Consider the following 24,822-nt stretch of genomic DNA (forward strand, 5'->3'; position numbering starts at 1 on the left):
TGGCTTAAGGAGGGTCAAGGGTAACAAAGTAGCCTGAGGGACTGATTCGGCATACGTGACCCTATTGGGGAGGGTCAGTTCGAGCTCGGTTCAGGCTGGTCCCTAGGGAGGTGCAGGCTCAATCTGTCCCCCCTTGGATGTGGGCGAAGAGTGCTCATCTGCTTGTTCGTCCTCATCCGAAGACAGGGGCTCCCACTCTTGTTCGCAGTCCATCCCCTGCTGGGTGCCATCCCAAGTGGATGTACCCACTGGGGCGTCCTGTGAGCTGTGGTCAGCCCAGCGGGATGAGCTGGGACGATCCCGAGCCGGGACCATGGCCGCCACTGTTATGTCCTTGACACCTGAAGTGGGTGGGGAGCGTGTGGACCGTAGGTCCAACCATGCTTGGGATGGTGGGTGCCACACCTTTTCAGAGAGGGCGTCCCTGGATGCAAGAGGGACCCACGAGTGCTGTGAGGGGACAAACACCCACTCATCTCACTGTAGGACCGAGGGCTGGGCAGGTGGGAACCGCAGGCTCCGCCGGGCCGAGTAGGGCCCCTGAGCAGCCGTCGGTCCTGACAAGGAGGCCGTTGTGACCGTGGAGGTCACCTGTGGGTTGACAGAGGCCCGATTTGTGGACAGAGTGGCAATATTGGTCGAGGAGCTCAACCTGACCGACAAGAAGTCGATCCCACTTGTCGGGGCTGTGTGTGTCACCCTGTGAGATGTGCTGGGTTGGGTCCGGTGGGGAGCGGACAAGGGGCTGGCCCTTGGTGCTCCCGGCAACCCAGCGTGCACCCTAGGTGCGCCCCAGTACGGGTAGAATGGGGGTAACCACCCGTGGGCACCAGCCATACTGTGACCCGAACCCCAAGGGTCACTGGCGCGTTGACCTCCATGAAGGGAACAACCTGGCCAAGTCGGAGGGAGGTCAGGTCCGACTTGGGTGTCAGTCCCGCCCGAAGACGAGTGTGCTGACTGCCCGGAACCACCTGACACGCGCGGGCCTCCCCCAGCAGGGGAGACCAGCCGGATAGTGGGAAGACCTGCAGAGCAGGTTGCCACGTGCCCCGAATCCCCTCCCGTGGGGAGACTGGGGTGGCTTGGCCCGGGGTGGGCAAAGTCGAGATTCCCCCACCCGGAACCAAATTTTTCTCCCCCCCCCCCCCAAAAGGAGGTGGGGGAGGGGGGTCGACAGAGAAGGGAGGAGGGGGAACAACCATGGGGCCCGTGAGGGCCGTCTCCGAGTGGGGACCCGGGTAATGGCCGGGCGCGGCCTCCCCTTGGGAGTCCGAGCCTAGCTGCGAGTCCCCACAGCCCGGAGAGGACTTGCCATTCCCCCTTCTCCCCGCCTCGTGCTGGGACACCTCAGGAGGCGACGCTCGTACCTCTTTCCCCCCGGTCCCCTTCATGACCGTTTTACTGGTACGAAAGTCGCCTCCGTGATCAGCGTCTAACGACGCATCGCCGCGGTCCGTATTGGGAAGAATCATGAGCTCCGGGCCTGGGAGAGTCTCTTACCGAGTCTCAATCCCAGCATCATGATCCCTGCCTTCATGGTATGGCACACGAGGCATGGAACCCGCGCTTAGGCACCCAGCGAAAATCCGACCCCCAACAGAGAAAGGAAAGACAGGATCGACTTAGAGGCAGAAAAAATGAATGAATTGAGTGTGCCGAGTCGAATCGAGTACACAGAATGTAAGAATACAATAAACACAAGCCGCATGCAACAAAATAAGGCCAAAAGGATACGCTTAATAGCCGAAAAAAGCGTAAACCTGACAAGATGGCGTGGAGTAGCTTTTAGAGGTGTTTGATTGGCTGAGAGCAGGCGGGCCCGTCTTTTCACTGTTAGCCGCGCGAAATTTGGCCAAGCAGAGCAAACCAATAGGCCTAGTTTGCATCAGTTTGACATGGTACAGTATATGACACCAAACTAATGATTTCAGATCATCATTATGAACTGTTATGATCAGACCTGAGACATCCATGGAAATTACATCTCCATTGAGTTTATATATAATACTGACATAAAAAAAAAAATTTTTTTAATTAATTTTGCTAGAAATTCAAAATCGGATTGAATTCCATGCAGACATGTCTAAAAACCAGTCTGATATATTTCACCTGCCCTCGAATAGGTCACTTGCAGCATTAGGTACAACTGAATACTTTTATGCAGACCTTTGATACTGAGAGGATGATCATAAAACCTTCCTTTTACTACAGTTAAAATGCTACACAAATTTACAGATAGATAGATGAGTTTATTATTTTCACCTATCAGTCATTTCGTATATGTTAAAATATATACATAGGGGATAAAAGTTTTAAACAAACAAAAAATGACATGATACATGGTCCAGTTATACAACCCAGAACTAAATGAAAGCACTTCAGTCCAAGTAGTAAAAACATTTAAAGAAGGAAGTGTGGGGTGTGAAACGGGGTGGGGTTCGAATCTGCTTTCAAACAAAAGATCCAAAAATTAATAATCCACCACCAAACAGTCTGAACACACTTTTTGTCTGTCAATACCAAATTTACAAATACACACTATACATGTTTGTTCCTCTGTCAGATTCTGAAGCTCCTCACAATGTTAACACATTTAAAAAAAAAAAAAAAAAAAAAAAATATCGGCAAAAACTTTCAGTGATTTGTGCACACTGCTAATCCGAGATGAAAATGGCAGGAGAGAAGTCAAAAAGAGATTTTTACCTTACCACACACACCACCAAAGCTTTGAACAACCACATACAGCAACTTTTCTAATCAGAGCAGGGCTGCACGAGTGGTCTTTGCAGCACAAAGTTTGCTTAACGATAAAAATGTTCCCAACTCCATGCCAATTCCATGGACTTAGGAACGTTCTTAATTACTTGTGAACGTTCTTAACGCTAAATAAACTTAGTGCCACTAAGATCTCTCAGGCACCCTGGCGCATCTAACAATCCATTATCCATGTTCACAAATCTCATATGCTCATTTTCATCTCGTTTTCCAAAATGCCAAGAATATGTACATAGGTTCACTCCAAAAATATGAAAGAAGGGAATTATTGGTCAGTTTCATAATTTTGCTGAAGAACAAACCTGAAAAGATGTTAGAAAATAAATGTTTGTAGAAAACACATGCACATTTTAAAATAAATTGCAGTCAGTCACGGCATACAAATCACAACACCACAGCAACCGGATATTGCAGAATCCACTGAGACAGCAATAGATAAGCAGATTAAGCAGCAAGGCAATAATAAATTAACCCCTCAACATGTGGTGTACATTCACAACCTGTTACTAACAATATCACATCTACCATCTTTCGTCATATAAACAGTTACATGATTGTGTTAAAATGTCAATGCTTACAAATCACCAATATATGTGATGGGGGACATTATTAAACAACTCTTTCCTGATATGTCATATCATGTGAAATCTTGAATCATTTGTCATTGTATAAAATTGGGGAATTAGGTCTTGGTTGAAACTGTCATGAACACATAACACACAACTGACACAACCCGGACCATGGCTGACACACTGAACACGTAACACACAACTGACACAACCCAGGCCATGGATGACACACTGAACACATGACACAACTCAGGCCATGGCTGACACACTGAACACGTAACACACAACTGACACAACCCAGGCCATGATTGACACACTGAACACACAACTGACACAACCCAGGCCATGATTGACACACTGAACACACAACTGACAACCCAGACCATGGCTGACACACTGAACACGTAACACACAACTGACACAACCCAGGCCATGATTGACACACTGAACACACAACTGACACAACCCAGGCCATGATTGACACACTGAACACACAGACACAACCCAGGCCATGATTGACACACTGAAAACACAACTGACACAACCCAGGCCATAGCTGAGACACTGAACACATAATACACAACTGACACAACCCAGGCCATGATTGACACACTGAACACATAACACAACTGACACAACCCAGGCCATGATTGACACACTGCACACATAACACACAACTGACAACCCAGGCCATGGCTGACACACTGAACACATAACTGACACAACCCAGGCCATGGCTGACACACTGAACACACAACTGACAACCCAGGCCATGGCTGACACACTGAACACATAACACAACTGACACAACCCAGGCCATGATTGACACACTGAACACATAACACACAACTGACACAACCCAGGCCATGGCTGACACACTGAACACATAACTGACACAACCCAGGCCATGATTGACACACTGAACACATAACACACAACTGACACAACCCAGGCCATGACGGACACACTGAACACATAACTGACACAACCCAGGATGCACAACCGACACAACAGAGGACGCACAATTCTACAGTGTGAACTGCTTGCCATACAGCAGGTCTGTCTTTGAATTTTCGTTGGATTCATTTTCAACATATACTCTTTTCACAGTGTCATCATAAATAAAGACTGGGGGTGTTTAAAAGCATACCACGACCCTGTCTTCTCTTTCAGTGGGGCATGCAGAACACACAATAAGTAAAGGAGCATATGGATCAATGTCAGAACAGATATCCAGAAAGGTAAGTCTGATTACAGTACTTGACAAGCATGAAGACACACCTGTTAGGCAACTTTCACACTCAGCCCAGCCAGTTGCAACACAGTTCTTATCAGATACAGCCAGTTGCTGCCTGCTAGAAACCATATTCTAGACAGAATAAACAAATATTATTGTGGTGCATTTTAAGACATGAAACGGATTTGTCATCAATAATTCCATCAATCCAATTTGTTAACTCGCATGGAGAATACCCATCAATTCATTAACTCGCATGGAGAATACCATCATTTCATACCTCAGTGGTAAACAATCTACAATGTTTTTCTTTGTCCATCATGAATCAGGGATTCACTTTGCTGGTGTCACTGTTGAGATCCGTCCCTTGTACCAGCCAGTAGTCTTGTTTGTGTGCACACCACAAATCCAAAAACTGGTTAGGAGATGACTGGTGGTCAGTGTAAAATAACCGCCGGCATGCATGGTAGGAAAGCACAAAATGACCTGCACACAATTCTCAGCCAGCTGCTGTCAGCAACTGGTTGGGCTTCGTGTAATCGTAGCCTTACTGTAAATAGCCAGTCAGTTAAGATTACCAAATATAAACACCTTAAATTAAAAAGATTCCGAAAGTGCAGTACCCAACATTTAAAATTCATTTCAAATAACCATTAATGCTTCCAACATGGTCCGACTTGCATGAAACCAAAATTACATATTTTATGTACGTATTACATGCATACAAATACCATTCCAGAACACAAAGTATAAATGTACGTTCCCTTTAGAAAACAAGATATCAAACTCCTGCATACATAACCCAATACATTTATCATCATTTTTATGACAACATGATGCATTATAGTCACCCAGTTTTTTTTCTTCACTTTTGATGTGATTAAGATCAAAGGCCCCATAGCACAGAGGCAGTGAATTCATATTTTGTGTCTAAGGCTCGGCATCAGAAGGCAAGGGCCAATACTCATTCATGGCCAGATGGAGTGAGGGGAAGTTAGAATGCAGGACACGCCAAACTGGGGCCTTGGACTCAGATCACTCTTCAAAAGTCCAACGCTTCAGATTCTGGCACTGCCAGTAGCACACAAAAAGAAAAACCCATTAGCTTTAAAAACATATTCCTCTCAGTCTCTAGACAAAACGGACACACATTCACAAAGAAAACTATGGTTTTACACATATCACAAGAAGCACATTTTTTTCATACATCTTAATTAACATCCCTATGAACTTGAGGGTGGAAAGTGATGCCTATGTAACTGCATGAAGTAAACTTTACTTTACTTTATCCGTCCCCTTGTACCATCTAGGGCGTCGAGGGGAGAAAGAGCTGACGGGCCCTGGCAAGCTGGAAGGCCTCGTTGGGTGAAATGTTGTGGGTCTTCAGGGTTTCTTTCACACCGTCAATCCAGGTCTTCCTCTTGCCTTGTATCCTGATATCCTTTTGTTGTACGCTTTACTGGCCATCTGGTGAGATGGCATACGTGTTAGATGTCCAAACCATCTGATCGTTTGCCTTTGGATATGGTGGAGGACAGGTGTTGTTCCCACCATTTCTCTGATCCTGGTGTTTCTGATCATGTCCCGTCTGGTCCTGTTGACGGCTCTCCTCAGACATCGTATCTCGCAAGTGGTTATTTTGCGTTCCAGACTTTTTGTCGGGGTCCATGTCTGGCACTGGTAGGTCAAGGTGGAGATGAAGATGGAGGTAATGAGTTTGGCTTTGGTCTCAATGGGGATGTTGGGATGCTCGAGGAGTGGGGCAAGCTGGTAGGTGACGCGTTCTGTACTCTCGTCTCAATCTCTCTGTTGAGACGTCCATCTTCCGAGAAAATACTGCCGAGATACTTGAACTCGCTGACTTGTTTCAGCGGAATTCCTTTGACGTTGATGTTTAGGTTGCCAGGTGTTCTGCTGACCTTCATCGTCTCGGTTTTGCTGATGCTGATCTTCATGTTGAGCTCCTCACACTGTGTGTTCAGTCTGTCTGTGTGCTCTTGAAGTTGTTCTTCTTTCTCATGTGCCAGGCTTTGGTCATCTGCAAACAGCATCTCATTCAGATCTTCTGGGTTGGGGTTTGCTTCTTTTGTGATTTTATCCATGTATATGATGAAAAGTAACGGTGATAGAACACACCCTTGTCTCACTCCAGATGACACCTCGAACCAGTCTGTGAGTCCGTTCATGAAGTAAACACCAACTCGTGGGTGGGAAGGAAGGATACCTCCATATCCTATGTCTTGGGATGAGCGGAATAACAGTATTTGACCTTAAGGACATGAAGCCGATAGGTCGTTAAACACAACTCGACCAGAACAGTGTGGACAGACAACTCAAGTGAACAAACCACAGGGCGGAGAGAGTGAGCACAGGAATGCTCATCCCACCATCTTGTACAGTCAGAAAAAACAGCACAAGGGGGACAAAAACACAAGTATCAAAACTTTTTTTCAAAAAACCACAACAGGTAGCATGCAAACCTATAACTGACACAGTCACAACGGAAGCGTACATAGACAAACTGTAGTCCTACTAACTACTACAATATGAATGCACAAAAGCTATGCATTAATACAATTTGCAATACCTCAAGTCCAATTATACTTCACAAAACTGGTAATGTACATTGATCTGATTGAATCTAATAGCACATAATATAAGAACCACCAAAATCAAACCAGATATGTATGAAATCAAATCATATGTAAGAAATAAATCATGTGTAAAAAAAAAAAAAAATTTTTTTTTTTAAATCAAACTATGATATGTATGAAATTGAACCATAACATACCATGACATGTATTTTCAGGACAGATTCAAAGTACCCCAGCACTCTACAAAACCATCACAACAGTACATAGGACAAAATCACACTGTAATGATTTCTTTCATTGTTTACAGTTATTATTTTGTTTATGCTGTGTGAGGTTTATAGTATGTCAGACCAGTATGATGGAGGATGACCAATGGCAGACCTGTATGATGGAGGATGACCAATGGCAGACCAGTATGATGGAGGACGACCAATGGCAGACCTGTATGATGGAGGATGACCAATGGCAGACCAGTATGATGGAGGACAGCCAATGGCAGACCAGTATGATGGAGGACAGCCAATGGCAGACCTGTATGATGGAGGATGGCCAATGGCAGACCTGTATGATGTGAATACCCATGATGAACAATACAGGTGGTCAATACACATTGAGAACAGTCCAGTGTCTCCCTGAGAAGCCGTCCAGAACGACAGATCCTGGAACTTGAATACATCCTGTCTATTGCATAAGGACACCCCCCCCCCCTCTGTGAGTCCACATGGAAGGGGCCAGTAAACACTAAACTGCAGGAAAGAAACTGGTTATGCACTGCTGGCAAGTCAAAAGATCAAACATTGAACAACATGAGAGGCAAGGCCTTCAAGATTCAGGTGTTATCCACTAAATATAACACAAGATGTTTGGAACAGAAAGGAAAAGGCAAGCTGAAGCAGATCTGTTTTGTTTCCCCCCCTGGTGAAGTCAACTCTTTATAGACTTTAAAATCTATGCTGATCATGACACATGATTCTGACTGACACACAAGGACAACTGCGACTGGTGATGACAGACTGTTTCCATACAGGTGAATCATTACACAGGTTGAGTTTACGTCCGGATGAATCTAAGTGCCGCCCTCCTGTTGAAACCAGCACAATGATGCAAGTTTACACATGCCAATATCCAATAAGCATGTCATTCAGGATTTGACCAGCACACCACAGACCTGTCATTACAACTATCTGAAAGAACAGTACAGTGTCGTGGAATGTGACAAATAGAAATGCAGTCATGACATGCACTGGCATCTTTCATATCAAGTAACCACCCAAAAAAACGTGACATATGCAAACCCCCAAAAAAACAGATGATAGTTAAAAACCAGTCATTGGTCTGCTCCTCAAGCTGGAGTCAAGAGATGATCAGCATGCAGTGGATCCTGTTGAGTCTCCTGTCACCAGGAAGACAGCTCCAAAACTTCACATAAAATGCAAGACAAAACTTCACATAAAATGCAAGACAAGTTGAAACAATGACCAAAAAAAATTATCTGGGTGGACATCTACCTCCCTGGGTGACAGTGGATCACTGTATGGACGTGGACTTTTGTTGTTGTTGAAGAAATCATAAGGAAAAGATATGCTGGACTTTATTCTTGGCTTTGTCAGGCTCATTTGCCCTGCAAAGTCTAGATGATAGTGATGACTTCCAAAACTACACTATCCGTTTAATAACATTTCATATCGGGTTTTATTTTCATTTCACTCCGGCCTTCTTTGTTGTAACTTTGGAGTCTTCTTTATAACTGGCTTGTACTTGTGAAAAAACAAGTTTTCAAATGGAACTTGAACAGAAACTGTACATATTTCCTATGTGTTTAACCACACTAAATGTCTTTCCACTTCTATGCATTTCTGAGAAATTTTCCAGTGCACAATTTGCTGGATGTCCTTCAAAGCTTTCAAAGAAAAATATCCGAATTTCAGGCACTGGCACATTTTCAATGTCGTCCTTTTATTATTCTTTCGTCATATCACAATTCTCTGTGTGAAATTCAAGCTGTTATCCCCAATGAGACCAGGCCACTACAATCAGAGCACCACTACTTTTTGTTCCATGGGTATTTGTTTTTGTGTAAAAAAAAAAAAAGCAAATTTTTCTACAGGGACAACTCGTGCCACATTGACATAAATTCCTCAAACACAATTTGTACAGATTCAGATTATCATGTTCATGTCTGACGTAAATTTTGTTATGCACAGTTTGTACAGATTCATTTAATACACAGACATATCAGAATGACACACTTCTCCTCCCCCTCTACCCACCCTGTCATGGCAATCGGTGTCCATGACAGCTCAATGCACACTTTTTACCCAGTTTCAAGGAGGTGTCCACCCATATGGACTGATATGTGTACACCACACCACGTAAGTAGATGCCTGATCTTCAGGTAAACCCAACGCACTGATCAGGCCTCTAGGGTCTACCCAAGGTTTGTGTTTAGAAAGGAAGGAAGGAAAAAAAAAAAAAAAGAAAAAAGGCACACACATGCATGCAGACACTGGTGTGCAAAACCACACACGCACATGCGTGCAGACACCGGTGTGCAAAACCACACACACACGCTTTTCCCATAATGACACAGGAAGGTGCAGGTCCAATTCACCTATTCCTGTTTCACCTACTCTCTGATCATGCCAGCACCCTCATGTCCTCTGGAGGGTTTGACACTGCGTCTGGTTTCCCCAACAGAGCTATGTTTCTCTCTCTCCCCCTCTCTGTCAGCTTCTAGGATGACTTGTAATTATCCATGTGTCTGGAGACAGGGCAAAATATCAAGAGTGCTTTCATGGCAGCGACTTCCGAGTAAATATAATACAATTCAGTTTATGATCAAGCTTTTTCAAATGTCCGAAGCAACAGAGGCTGACACACATTTTGCCATTTCAAACTTACCGATACAGGGACCAGACTTTTAACACAAAGAGACTGGCTCACTCAGCAACAACAAACGCTCAAGTGTCCCTGTCCCCCACCAGGGGGAGACACATGCACTCTGCCATTGTGTCAGCACACCGCTGGCCTCTGTCATGACGCCGGCGTCATCACATCACTTGCCTCCGTCACGATGCAGGTGTCTGCCACTTGCGGAAGGCCTTGACCCCCTGGCTGCGCCACTCCTCCCGTGAGATGGCCATGTCCGTGAACTGGGGCATGGCGGCCACAGAACACGCCCCCAGGTAGGCTGCGTGGTAACGGTTTGGAGCGGCATGCACCTGTAACGGTACACACAGGTAGTGTTTTCACTGCAGCAACCATGTGCTGTAGTAGTTTGTAGGATTTCCATCAAATGCCTTGTTGGCAAAGTGTTAATGATTTGTTGATAATTTGCAAGAGGACCTAACATAGGAAATGTCCTTCCTATCTCTTTACAGCAATAAAGACTGATCACACATGACAGCAAAATAATTGTTCTCCGTGTATTCTAAAGCCATCTACAGCCGGCTTTCCCTGTTCCCTATAGTCAGTCCTCAGTCCGTATTTGTTCTATGGTAAACTTCAGACTAATCAGTCGTAAGTCAGTATTTGTTGTATGGCCAACTTCACACTATTTCTCCAAGTGTGACTGTGCCTCATCGACTCGGAATGATCACATGGACAATGCTACTGAAATGGTGCAGATGACAGGGAAGCTAAAAAAAACAACAGAACAGTCCACCAGCTGCAGTGGAATTCAGTCATGTAATGAACACTAATAAATCAAATTGCACACTAGAATCCCGGTTCTTCCCAAACACACCCACACTGGTTCTTCCCAAACACAACCACACCCATACCGCTTCTTCCCAAACACACCCACAATGGTTCTTCCCAAACACACCCACACCGCTTCTTCCCAAACACAACCACACCCACACTGGTTCTTCCCAAACACACCCACACCCACACTGGGAAGAAGCAGTGTGGGGGTGTTTGGGAAGAACCAAACACACCCACACTGGTTCTTCCCAAACACGACCACACCGGTTCTTCCCAAACACACCCACACCGGTTCTCAAACACACCCACACTGGTTCTTCCCAAACACAACCACACCCACACTGGTTCTTCCCAAACACACCCACACCCACACTGGGAAGAAGCGGTGTGGGGGTGTTTGGGAAGAACCAAACACACCCACACTGGTTCTTCCCAAACACGACCACACCGGTTCTTCCCAAACACACCCACACCGGTTCTCAAACACACCCACACTGGTTCTTACCAAACACAACCACACCCACACTAGTTCTTCCCAAACACCCCCACACCCACACTGGGAAGAAGCGGTGTGGGGGTGTTTGGGAAGAACCAAACACACCCACACTGGTTCTTCCCAAACACGACCACACCGGTTCTTCCCAAACACACCCACACCGGTTCTCAAACACACCCACACTGGTTCTTACCAAACACAACCACACCCACACTAGTTCTTCCCAAACACACCCACACCCACACCGCTTCTTCCCAAACACACCCACACCGCTTCTTCCCAAACACCTCCACACCGGTTCTTCCCAAACACACCCACACCGGTTCTTCCCAAACACACCCACACCTGGTTCTTCCCAAACACACCCACACCGCTTCTTCCCAAACACAACCACACTGGTTCTTCCCAAACACACCCACACCGGGAAGAAGCGGTGTGGGGGTGTTTAGGAAGAACCAAACACACCCACACCGGTTCTTCCCAAACACACCTACACCGGTTCTTCCCAAACACCCACACCGGTTCTTCCCAAACACCCCCACAACACTTCCCAAACACCCCCACAACGCTTCCCAAACACACCCATACTGGTTCTTCCCAAACACACCCACACTGGTTCTTCCCAAACACCCCCACAACGCTTCCCAAACACACCCACAACACTTCCCAAACACACCCACAACACTTCCCAAACACACCCACACTGGTTCTTCCCAAACACCCCCGCACCGGTTCTTCCCAAACACACCCACACTGGTTCTTCCCAAACACACCCACACTGGTTCTTCCCAAACACACCCACACCGGTTCTTCCCAAACACCCACACTGGTTCTTCCCAAACACACCCCCACCCACACTGGTTCTTCCCAAACACACCCCCACCCACACTGGTTCTTCCCAAACACACCCACACCGCTTCTTCCCAAACACCCCCACACCGGTTCTTCCCAAACACACCCACACCGGTTCTTCCCAAACACACCCACACCGGTTCTTCCCAAACACACCCACACCTGGTTCTTCCCAAACACACCCACACCTGGTTCTTCCCAAACAAACCCACACCGCTTCTTCACAAACACAACCACACTAGTTCTTCCCAAACACACCCACGCCCACACCGGTTCTTCCCAAACACCCACACTGGTTCTTCCCAAACACCCCCACACGGCTTCTTCCCAAACACACACACTGGTTCTTCCCAAACACACCCACACTGGTTCTTCCCAAACACAACCACACCCATACCGCTTCTTCCCAAACACACCCACAATGGTTCTTCCCAAACACACCCACACCTGGTTCTTCCCAAACAAACCAACACCGCTTCTTCACAAACACAACCACACTAGTTCTTCCCAAACACACCCACGCCCACACCGGTTCTTCCCAAACACCCACACTGGTTCTTCCCAAACACCCCCACACGGCTTCTTCCCAAACACACACACTGGTTCTTCCCAAACACACCCACACTGGTTCTTCCCAAACACAACCACACCCATACCGCTTCTTCCCAAACACACCCACAATGGTTCTTCCCAAACACACCCACACCGCTTCTTCCCAAACACACCCACACTGGTTCTTACCAAACACAACCACACCCACACTGGTTCTTCCCAAACACACCCACACCGCTTCTTCCCAAACACACCCACACCGGTTCTTCCCAAACACACCCACACCGGTTCTTCCCAAACACACCCACACCGCTTCTTCACAAACACAACCACACTGGTTCTTCCCAAACACACCCCCACCCACACTGGTTCTTCCCAAACACACCCCCACCCACACTGGTTCTTCCCAAACACACCCACACCGGTTCTTCCCAAACACCCCCACACCGGTTCTTCCCAAACACACCCACACCGGTTCTTCCCAAACACACCCACACCGGTTCTTCCCAAACACACCCACACCTGGTTCTTCCCAAACACACCCACACCTGGTTCTTCACAAACACACCCACACCTGGTTCTTCACAAACACAACCACACTAGTTCTTCCCAAACACACCCACGCCCACACTGGTTCTTCCCAAACACCCCCACACGGCTTCTTCCCAAACACACACACTGGTTCTTCCCAAACACACCCACACTGGTTCTTCCCAAACACAACCACACCCATACCGCTTCTTCCCAAACACACCCACACCTGGTTCTTCCCAAACCAACCCACACCGCTTCTTCACAAACACAACCACACTAGTTTTCCCAAACACCCCCACACCGCTTCTTCACAAACACCCCCACACCGCTTCTTCACAAACACAACCACACCGGTTCTTCCCAAACACACCTACACCGGTTCTTCCCAAACACCCACACCGGTTCTTCCCAAACACTCACACCGGTTCTTCCCAAACACCCCCACACTGGTTATTCCCAAACACCTCCACACCGGTTCTTCCCAAACACACCCACACCTGGTTCTTCCCAAACAAACCCACACCGCTTCTTCACAAACACAACCACACTGGTTCTTCCCAAACACACCCACACCCACACCGGTTCTTCCCAAACACACTGGGAAGAAGCGGTGTGGGGGTGTTTGGGAAGAACCAAACACACCCACACCGGTTCTTCCCAAACACACCCCCACCCACACTGGTTCTTCCCAAACACACCCACACCGGTTCTTCCCAAACACACCCACACCGGTTCTGCCCAAAAACAACCACACCCACACTGGTTCTTCCCAAACACACCCACACCGCTTCCCAAACACACCCACAACGCTTCCCAAACACACCCACACTGGTTCTTCCCAAACACCCCCGCACCGGTTCTTCCCAAACACACCCACACTGGTTCTTCCCAAACACACCCACACCGGTTCTTCCCAAACACCCACACTGGTTCTTCCCAAACACCCACACTGGTTCTTCCCAAACACCCACACTGGTTCTTCCCAAACACCCACACTGGTTCTTCCCAAACACACCCCCACCCACACTGGTTCTTCCCAAACACACCCCCACCCACACTGGTTCTTCCCAAACACCCCCCCACCCACACCGGTTCTTCCCAAACACACCCACACCGGTTCTTCCCAAACACACCCACACCGGTTCTTCCCAAACACACCCACACTGGTTCTTCCCAAACACACCCACACCGGTTCTTCCCAAACACACCCACACCGGGAAGAAGCGGTGTGGGGGTGTTTGGGAAGAACCAAACACCCACACCGGTTCTTCCCAAACACACCTACACCGGTTCTTCCCAAACACCCCCACAACACTTCCCAAACACCCCCACAACGCTTCCCAAACACACCCATACTGGTTCTTCCCAAACACACCCACACTGGTTCTTCCCAAACACCCCCACAACGCTTCCCAAACACACCCACAACGCTTCCCAAACACACCCACACTGGTTCTTCCCAAACACCCCCGCACCGGTTCTTCCCAAACACACCCACACTGGTTCTTCCCAAACACACCCACACTGGTTCTTCCCAAACACACCCACACCGGTTCTTCCCAAACACCCACACTGGTTCTTCCCAAACACACCCCCACCCACACTGGTTCTTCCCAAACACACCCCCACCCACACTGGTTCTTCCCAAACACACCCCCACCCACACTGGTTCTTCCCAAACACACCCACACCGCTTCTTCCCTTCCCAAACACCCCCACACCGGTTCTTCCCAAACACACCCACACCGGTTCTTCCCAAACACACCCACACCTGGTTCTTCCCAAACACACCCACACCTGGTTCTTCCCAAACAAACCCACACCGCTTCTTCACAAACACAACCACACTAGTTCTTCCCAAACACACCCACGCCCACACCGGTTCTTCCCAAACACCCACACTGGTTCTTCCCAAACACCCCCACACGGCTTCTTCCCAAACACACACACTGGTTCTTCCCAAACACACCCACACTGGTTCTTCCCAAACACAACCACACCCATACCGCTTCTTCCCAAACACACCCACAATGGTTCTTCCCAAACACACCCACACCTGGTTCTTCCCAAACAAACCCACACCGCTTCTTCACAAACACAACCACACTAGTTCTTCCCAAACACACCCACGCCCACACCGGTTCTTCCCAAACACACCCACACTGGTTCTTCCCAAACACAACCACACCCATACCGCTTCTTCCCAAACACACCCACACCGCTTCTTCCCAAACACACCCACACGACTTCTTCCCAAACACACCCACACTGGTTCTTACGAAACACAACCACACCCACATTGGTTCTTCCCAAACACCCCCACACCGCTTCTTCCCAAACACACCCACACCGGTTCTTCCCAAACACACCCACACCGGTTCTTCCCAAACACACCCACACCGCTTCTTCCCAAACACACCCACACCGGTTCTTCCCAAACACCCACACCGGTTCTTCCCAAACACCCCCACAACACTTCCCAAACACCCCCACAACGCTTCCCAAACACACCCACACTGGTTATTCCCAAACACACCCACACCGCTTCTTCCCAAACACCTCCACACCGGTTCTTCCCAAACACACCCACACCTGGTTCTTCCCAAACAAACCCACACCGCTTCTTCACAAACACAACCACACTGGTTCTTCCCAAACACACCCACACCCACACCGGTTCTTCCCAAACACACTGGGAAGAAGCGGTGTGGGGGTGTTTGGGAAGAACCAAACACACCCACACCGGTTCTTCCCAAACACACCCCCACCCACACTGGTGCTTCCCAAACACACCCACACCGGTTTTTCCAAACACACCCACACCGGTTCTGCCCAAAAACAACCACACCCACACTGGTTCTTCCCAAACACACCCACACTGGTTCTTCCCAAACACCCCCACAACGCTTCCCAAACACCCCCACAACGCTTCCCAAACACACCCACACTGGTTATTCCCAAACACACCCACACCGCTTCTTCCCAAACACCTCCACACCGGTTCTTCCCAAACACACCCACACCTGGTTCTTCCCAAACAAACCCACACCGCTTCTTCACAAACACAACCACACTGGTTCTTCCCAAACACACCCACACCGGTTCTTCCCAAACACACTGGGAAGAAGCGGTGTGGGGGTGTTTGGGAAGAACCAAACACACCCACACTGGTTCTTCCCAAACACACCCACACCGGTTCTTCCCAAACACACCCCCACCCACACTGGTTCTTCCCAAACACACCCACACCGGTTCTGCCCAAAAACAACCACACCCACACTGGTTCTTCCCAAACACACCCACACTGGTTCTTCCCAAACACCCCCACAACGCTTCCCAAACACACCCACAACGCTTCCCAAACACACCCACACTGGTTCTTCCCAAACACCCCCGCACCGGTTCTTCCCAAACACACCCACACTGGTTCTTCCCAAACACACCCACACCGGTTCTTCCCAAACACCCACACTGGTTCTTCCCAAACACACCCCCACCCACACTGGTTCTTCCCAAACACACCCCCACCCACACTGGTTCTTCCCAAACACACCCCCACCGCTTCTTCCCAAACACAACCACACCGGTTCTTCCCAAACACACCCACACCGGTTCTTCCCAAACACACCCACACCGCTTCTTCACAAACACACCCACACCGCTTCTTCCCAAACACACCCACGCCCACACCGGTTCTTCCCAAACACCCACACTGGTTCTTCCCAAACACCCCCACACCGCTTCTTCCCAAACACACCCACACTGGTTCTTCCCAAACACAACCACACCCATACCGCTTCTTCCCAAACACACCCACAATGGTTCTTCCCAAACACACCCACACCGCTTCTTCCCAAACACACCCACACTGGTTCTACCCAAACACAACCACACCCACACTAGTTCTTCCCAAACACACCCACACCGCTTCTTCCCAAACACACCCACCCCGCTTCTTCCCAAACACACCTACCCCGCTTCTTCCCAAACACACCCACACCGGTTCTTCCCAAACACACCCACACCTACACCGGTTCTCAAACACACCCACACTGGTTCTTACCAAACACAACCACACCCACACTGGTTCTTCCCAAACACACCCACACCCACACTGGGAAGAAGCGGTGTGGGGGTGTTTGGGAAGAACCAAACACACCCACACTGGTTCTTCCCAAACACAACCACACCGCTTCTTCCCAAACACACCCACACCCACACCGGTTCTAAAACACACCCACACTGGTTCTTACCAAACACAACCACACCCACATTGGTTCTTCCCAAACACCCCCACACCGCTTCTTCCCAAACACACCCACACCGGTTCTTCCCAAACACACCCACACCTGGTTCTTCCCAAACACACCCACACCGCTTCTTCACAAACACAACCACACTGGTTCTTCCCAAACACACCCACACCGGTTCTTCCCAAACACACCCACACCGGGAAGAAGCGGTGTGGGGGTGTTTGGGAAGAACCAAACACCCACACCGGTTCTTCCCAAACACACCTACACCGGTTCTTCCCAAACACCCACACCGGTTCTTCCCAAACACCCACACCGGTTCTTCCCAAACACCCCCACAACACTTCCCAAACACCCCCACAACGCTTCCCAAACACACCCACACTGGTTATTCCCAAACACACCGCTTCTTCCCAAACACCTCCACACCGGTTCTTCCCAAACACACCCACACCTGGTTCTTCCCAAACAAACCCACACCGCTTCTTCACAAACACAACCACACTGGTTCTTCCCAAACACACCCACACCCACACCGGTTCTTCCCAAACACACTGGGAAGAAGCGGTGTGGGGGTGTTTGGGAAGAACCAAACACACCCACACTGGTTCTTCCCAAACACACCCACACCGGTTCTTCCCAAACACACCCCCACCCACACTGGTTCTTCCCAAACACACCCACACCGGTTCTTCACAAACACAACCACACTAGTTCTTCCCAAACACACCCACGCCCACACCCGTTCTTCCCAAACACACCCCCACCCACACTGGTGCTTCCCAAACACACCCACACCGGTTCTTCCCAAACACACCCACACCGGTTCTGCCCAAAAACAACCACACCCACACTGGTTCTTCCCAAACACACCCACACCGCTTCCCAAACACACCCACAACGCTTCCCAAACACACCCACACTGGTTCTTCCCAAACACCCCCGCACCGGTTCTTCCCAAACACACCCACACTGGTTCTTCCCAAACACACCCACACCGGTTCTTCCCAAACACCCACACTGGTTCTTCCCAAACACACCCCCACCCACACTGGTTCTTCCCAAACACCCCCCCACCCACACTGGTTCTTCCCAAACACACCCACACCGGTTCTTCCCAAACATACCCACACCGGTTCTGCCCAAAAACAACCACACCCACACTGGTTCTTCCCAAACACACCCACACTGGTTCTTCCCAAACACCCCACAACGCTTCCCAAACACACCCACACTGGTTATTCCCAAACACACCCACACTTGTTATTCCCAAACACACCCACACCTGGTTCTTCCCAAACAAACCCACACCGCTTCTTCACAAACACAACCACACTAGTTCTTCCCAAACACACCCACACCCACACCGGTTCTTCCCAAACACACTGGGAAGAAGCGGTGTGGGGGTGTTTGGGAAGAACCAAACACACCCACACTGGTTCTTCCCAAACACACCCACACCGGTTCTTCCCAAACACACCCCCACCCACACTGGTTCTTCCCAAACACACCCACACCGGTTCTTCCCAAACACACCCACACCGGTTCTGCCCAAAAACAACCACACCCACACTGGTTCTTCCCAAACACACCCACACCGGTTCTTCCCAAACACACCCCCACCCCCACACTGGTTCTTCCCAAACACACCCACACCGGTTCTTCCCAAACACCCACACTGGTTCTTCCCAAACACACCCCCACCCCCACACTGGTTCTTCCCAAACACACCCCCACCCCCACACTGGTTCTTCCCAAACACACCCACACCGCTTCTTCCCAAACACCCCCACACCGGTTCTTCCCAAACACAACCACACCGGTTCTTCCCAAACACACCCACACCGGTTCTTCCCAAACACACCCACACCGCTTCTTCACAAACACAACCACACTAGTTCTTCCCAAACACACCCACGCCCACACCGGTTCTTCCCAAACACCCCCACACGGCTTCTTCCCAAACACACACACTGGTTCTTCCCAAACACACCCACACTGGTTCTTCCCAAACACAACCACACCCATACCGCTTCTTCCCAAACACACCCACAATGGTTCTTCCCAAACACACCCACACCGCTTCTTCCCAAACACACCCACACTGGTTCTACCCAAACACAACCACACCCACACTAGTTCTTCCCAAACACACCCACACCGCTTCTTCCCAAACACACCCACCCCGCTTCTTCCCAAACACACCCACACCGGTTCTTCCCAAACACACCCACACCTACACCGGTTCTCAAACACACCCACACTGGTTCTTACCAAACACAACCACACCCACACTGGTTCTTCCCAAACACACCCACACCCACACTGGGAAGAAGCGGTGTGGGGGTGTTTGGGAAGAACCAAACACACCCACACTGGTTCTTCCCAAACACAACCACACCGCTTCTTCCCAAACACACCCACACCCACACCGGTTCTAAAACACACCCACACTGGTTCTTACCAAACACAACCACACCCACATTGGTTCTTCCCAAACACCCCCACACCGCTTCTTCCCAAACACACCCACACCGGTTCTTCCCAAACACACCCACACCGGTTCTTCCCAAACACACCCACACCTGGTTCTTCCCAAACACACCCACACCGCTTCTTCACAAACACAACCACACTGGTTCTTCCCAAACACACCCACACCGGTTCTTCCCAAACACACCCACACCGGGAAGAAGCGGTGTGGGGGTGTTTGGGAAGAACCAAACACCCACACCGGTTCTTCCCAAACACACCTACACCGGTTCTTCCCAAACACCCACACCGGTTCTTCCCAAACACCCCCACAACACTTCCCAAACACCCCCACAACGCTTCCCAAACACACCCACACTGGTTATTCCCAAACACACCGCTTCTTCCCAAACACCTCCACACCGGTTCTTCCCAAACACACCCACACCTGGTTCTTCCCAAACAAACCCACACCGCTTCTTCACAAACACAACCACACTGGTTCTTCCCAAACACACCCACACCCACACCGGTTCTTCCCAAACACACTGGGAAGAAGCGGTGTGGGGGTGTTTGGGAAGAACCAAACACACCCACACTGGTTCTTCCCAAACACACCCACACCGGTTCTTCCCAAACACACCCCCACCCACACTGGTTCTTCCCAAACACACCCACACCGGTTCTTCCCAAACACACCCACACCGGTTCTGCCCAAAAACAACCACACCCACACTGGTTCTTCCCAAACACACCCACACTGGTTCTTCCCAAACACCCCCACAACGCTTCCCAAACACACCCACAATGCTTCCCAAACACACCCACACTGGTTCTTCCCAAACACCCCCGCACCGGTTCTTCACAAACACACCCACACTGGTTCTTCCCAAACACACCCACACTGGTTCTTCCCAAACACACCCACACCGGTTCTTCCCAAACACCCACACTGGTTCTTCCCAAACACACCCCCACCCACACTGGTTCTTCCCAAACACACCCACACCGCTTCTTCCCAAACACCCCCACACCGGTTCTTCCCAAACACACCCACAACTGGTTCTTCCCAAACACACCCACACCGCTTCTTCACAAACACAACCACACTGGTTCTTCCCAAACACACCCACACCCACACTGGGAAGAAGCGGTGTGGGGGTGTTTGGGAAGAACCAAACACACCCACACTGGTTCTTCCCAAACACGACCACACCGGTTCTTCCCAAACACACCCACACCGGTTCTCAAACACACCCACACTGGTTCTTACCAAACACAACCACACCCACACTAGTTCTTCCCAAACACACCCACACCCACACTGGGAAGAAGCGGTGTGGGGGTGTTTGGGAAGAACCAAACACACCCACACTGGTTCTTCCCAAACACAACCACACCGGTTCTTCACAAACACACCCACACCGGTTCTCAAACACACCCACACTGGTTCTTACCAAACACAACCACACCCACACTGGTTCTTACCAAACACAACCACACCCACACTGGTTCTTCCCAAACACCTCCACACCGGTTCTTCCCAAACACACCCACACCGGTTCTTCCCAAACACACCCACACCTGGTTCTTCCCAAACACACCCACACCGCTTCTTCCCAAACACAACCACACTGGTTCTTCCCAAACACACCCACACCGGGAAGAAGCGGTGTGGGGGTGTTTGGGAAGAACCAAACACACCCACACCGGTTCTTCCCAAACACACCTACACCGGTTCTTCCCAAACACCCACACCGGTTCTTCCCAAACACCCCCACAACACTTCCCAAACACCCCCACAACGCTTCCCAAACACACCCATACTGGTTCTTCCCAAACACACCCACACCGGTTCTTCCCAAACACCCCCACAACGCTTCCCAAACACACCCACAACACTTCCCAAACACACCCACACTGGTTCTTCCCAAACACCCCCGCACCGGTTCTTCCCAAACACCCCCGCACCGGTTCTTCCCAAACACACCCACACCGGTTCTTCCCAAACACCAACACTGGTTCTTCCCAAACACACCCCCACCCACACTGGTTCTTCCCAAACACACCCCCACCCACACTGATTCTTCCCAAACACACCCCCACCCACACTGGTTCTTCCCAAACACACCCCCACCCACACTGGTTCTTCCCAAACACACCCCCACCGCTTCTTCCCAAACACCCCCACACCGGTTCTTCCCAAACACACCCACACCGGTTCTTCCCAAACACCCCCACACCGGTTCTTCCCAAACACAACCACACTAGTTCTTCCCAAACACACCCACGCCCACACCGGTTCTTCCCAAACACCCACACTGGTTCTTCCCAAACACCCCCACACGGCTTCTTCCCAAACACACACACTGGTTCTTCCCAAACACACCCACACTGGTTCTTCCCAAACACAACCACACCCATACCGCTTCTTCCCAAACACACCCACAATGGTTCTTCCCAAACACACCCACACCTGGTTCTTCCCAAACCAACCCACACCGCTTCTTCACAAACACAACCACACTAGTTCTTCCCAAACACACCCACGCCCACACCGGTTCTTCCCAAACACCCCCACACCGCTTCTTCCCAAACACACCCACACCGGTTCTTCCCAAACACACCCACACCTGGTTCTTCCCAAACACACCCACACCGCGTCTTCACAAACAGAACCACACCGGTTCTTCCCAAACACACCCACACCGGGAAGAAGCGGTGTGGGGGTGTTTGGGAAGAACCAAACACCCACACCGGTTCTTCCCAAACACACCTACACCGGTTCTTCCCAAACACCCACACCGGTTCTTCCCAAACACCCACACCGGTTCTTCCCAAACACCCCCACAACACTTCCCAAACACCCCCACAACGCTTCCCAAACACACCCACACCGGTTATTCCCAAACACCTCCACACCGGTTATTCCCAAACACCTCCACACCGGTTCTTCCCAAACACACCCCCACCCACACTGGTTCTTCCCAAACACACCCCCACCCACACTGGTTCTTCCCAAACACACCCCCACCCACACTGGTTCTTCCCAAACACACCCACACCGCTTCTTCCCAAACACCCCCACACCGGTTCTTCCCAAACACAACCACACCGGTTCTTCCCAAACACACCAACACCGGTTCTTCCCAAACACACCCACACCGGTTCTTCCCAAACAAACCCACACCGCTTCTTCACAAACACAACCACACTAGTTCTTCCCAAACACACCCACGCCCACACCGGTTCTTCCCAAACACCCACACTGGTTCTTCCCAAACACCCCCACACGGCTTCTTCCCAAACACACACACTGGTTCTTCCCAAACACACCCACACTGGTTCTTCCCAAACACAACCACACCCATACCGCTTCTTCCCAAACACACCCACAATGGTTCTTCCCAAACACACCCACACCGCTTCTTCCCAAACACACCCACACTGGTTCTACCCAAACACAACCACACCCACACTAGTTCTTCCCAAACACACCCACACCGCTTCTTCCCAAACACACCCACACTGGTTCTACCCAAACACAACCACACCCACACTAGTTCTTCCCAAACACACCCACACCGCTTCTTCCCAAACACACCCACCCCGCTTCTTCCCAAACACACCCACACCGGTTCTTCCCAAACACACCCACACCTACACCGGTTCTCAAACACACCCACACTGGTTCTTACCAAACACACCCACACCCACACCGGTTCTTCCCAAACACACCCACACTGGTTCTTCCCAAACACACCCACACTGGTTCTTCCCAAACACACCCACACCGGTTCTTCCCAAACACCCACACTGGTTCTTCCCAAACACCCACACTGGTTCTTCCCAAACACACCCCCACCCACACTGGTTCTTCCCAAACACACCCCCACCCACACTGGTTCTTCCCAAACACACCCACACCGCTTCTTCCCAAACACCCCCACACCGGTTCTTCCCAAACACACCAACACCGGTTCTTCCCAAACACACCCACACCGGTTCTTCCCAAACACACCCACACCTGGTTCTTCCCAAACAAACCCACACCGCTTCTTCACAAACACAACCACACTAGTTCTTCCCAAACACACCCACGCCCACACCGGTTCTTCCCAAACACCCACACTGGTTCTTCCCAAACACCCCCACACGGCTTCTTCCCAAACACACACACTGGTTCTTCCCAAACACACCCACACTGGTTCTTCCCAAACACACCCACACCGCTTCTTCCCAAACACACCCACACTGGTTCTACCCAAACACAACCACACCCACACTAGTTCTTCCCAAACACACCCACACCGCTTCTTCCCAAACACACCCACCCCGCTTCTTCCCAAACACACCCACACCGGTTCTTCCCAAACACACCCACACCCACACTGGTTCTTCCCAAACACACCCACACCGGTTCTTCCCAAACACACCCACACTGGTTCTTCCCAAACACACCCACACCGGTTCTTCCCAAACACACCCACACTGGTTCTTCCCAAACACACCCACACCGGTTCTTCCCAAACACCCACACAGGTTCTTCCCAAACACCCACACCGGTTCTTCCCAAACACACCCACACCGGTTCTTTCCAAACACAAACACACCCACACTGGTTCTTCCCAAACACACCCACACCGGTTCTTCCCAAACACACCCACACTGGTTCTTCCCAAACACACCCACACCGGTTCTTCCCAAACACAAACACACCCACACTGGTTCTTCCCAAACACACCCACACCCACACTGGTTCTTCCCAAACACACCCACA

At 50.1% G+C, this 24,822-nt stretch overlaps 1 protein-coding gene across 4 annotated transcripts in view; it reads right to left on the reverse strand.

Annotated features, from left to right (window-relative positions):
- Nucleotides 1–4,327: 4,327 nt before the first annotated feature.
- Nucleotides 4,328–24,822, reverse strand: part of LOC143284892 (uncharacterized) — a 129,435-nt gene continuing 108,940 nt past the window's right edge. For all 4 annotated transcript variants that reach the window (XM_076592020.1, XM_076592019.1, XM_076592018.1 and 1 more), the window contains one exon: nt 4,328–10,399. In XM_076592020.1, the coding sequence (XP_076448135.1) occupies nt 10,247–10,399 (153 nt within the window). In that variant the 3' untranslated portion in view covers nt 4,328–10,246. The remainder of the gene's footprint in view (nt 10,400–24,822) is intronic.

The sequence above is a fragment of the Babylonia areolata genome, chromosome 8 (genome assembly GCF_041734735.1).
Source record: "Babylonia areolata isolate BAREFJ2019XMU chromosome 8, ASM4173473v1, whole genome shotgun sequence".
Taxonomy (NCBI): Eukaryota; Metazoa; Mollusca; class Gastropoda; order Neogastropoda; family Buccinidae; genus Babylonia; species Babylonia areolata.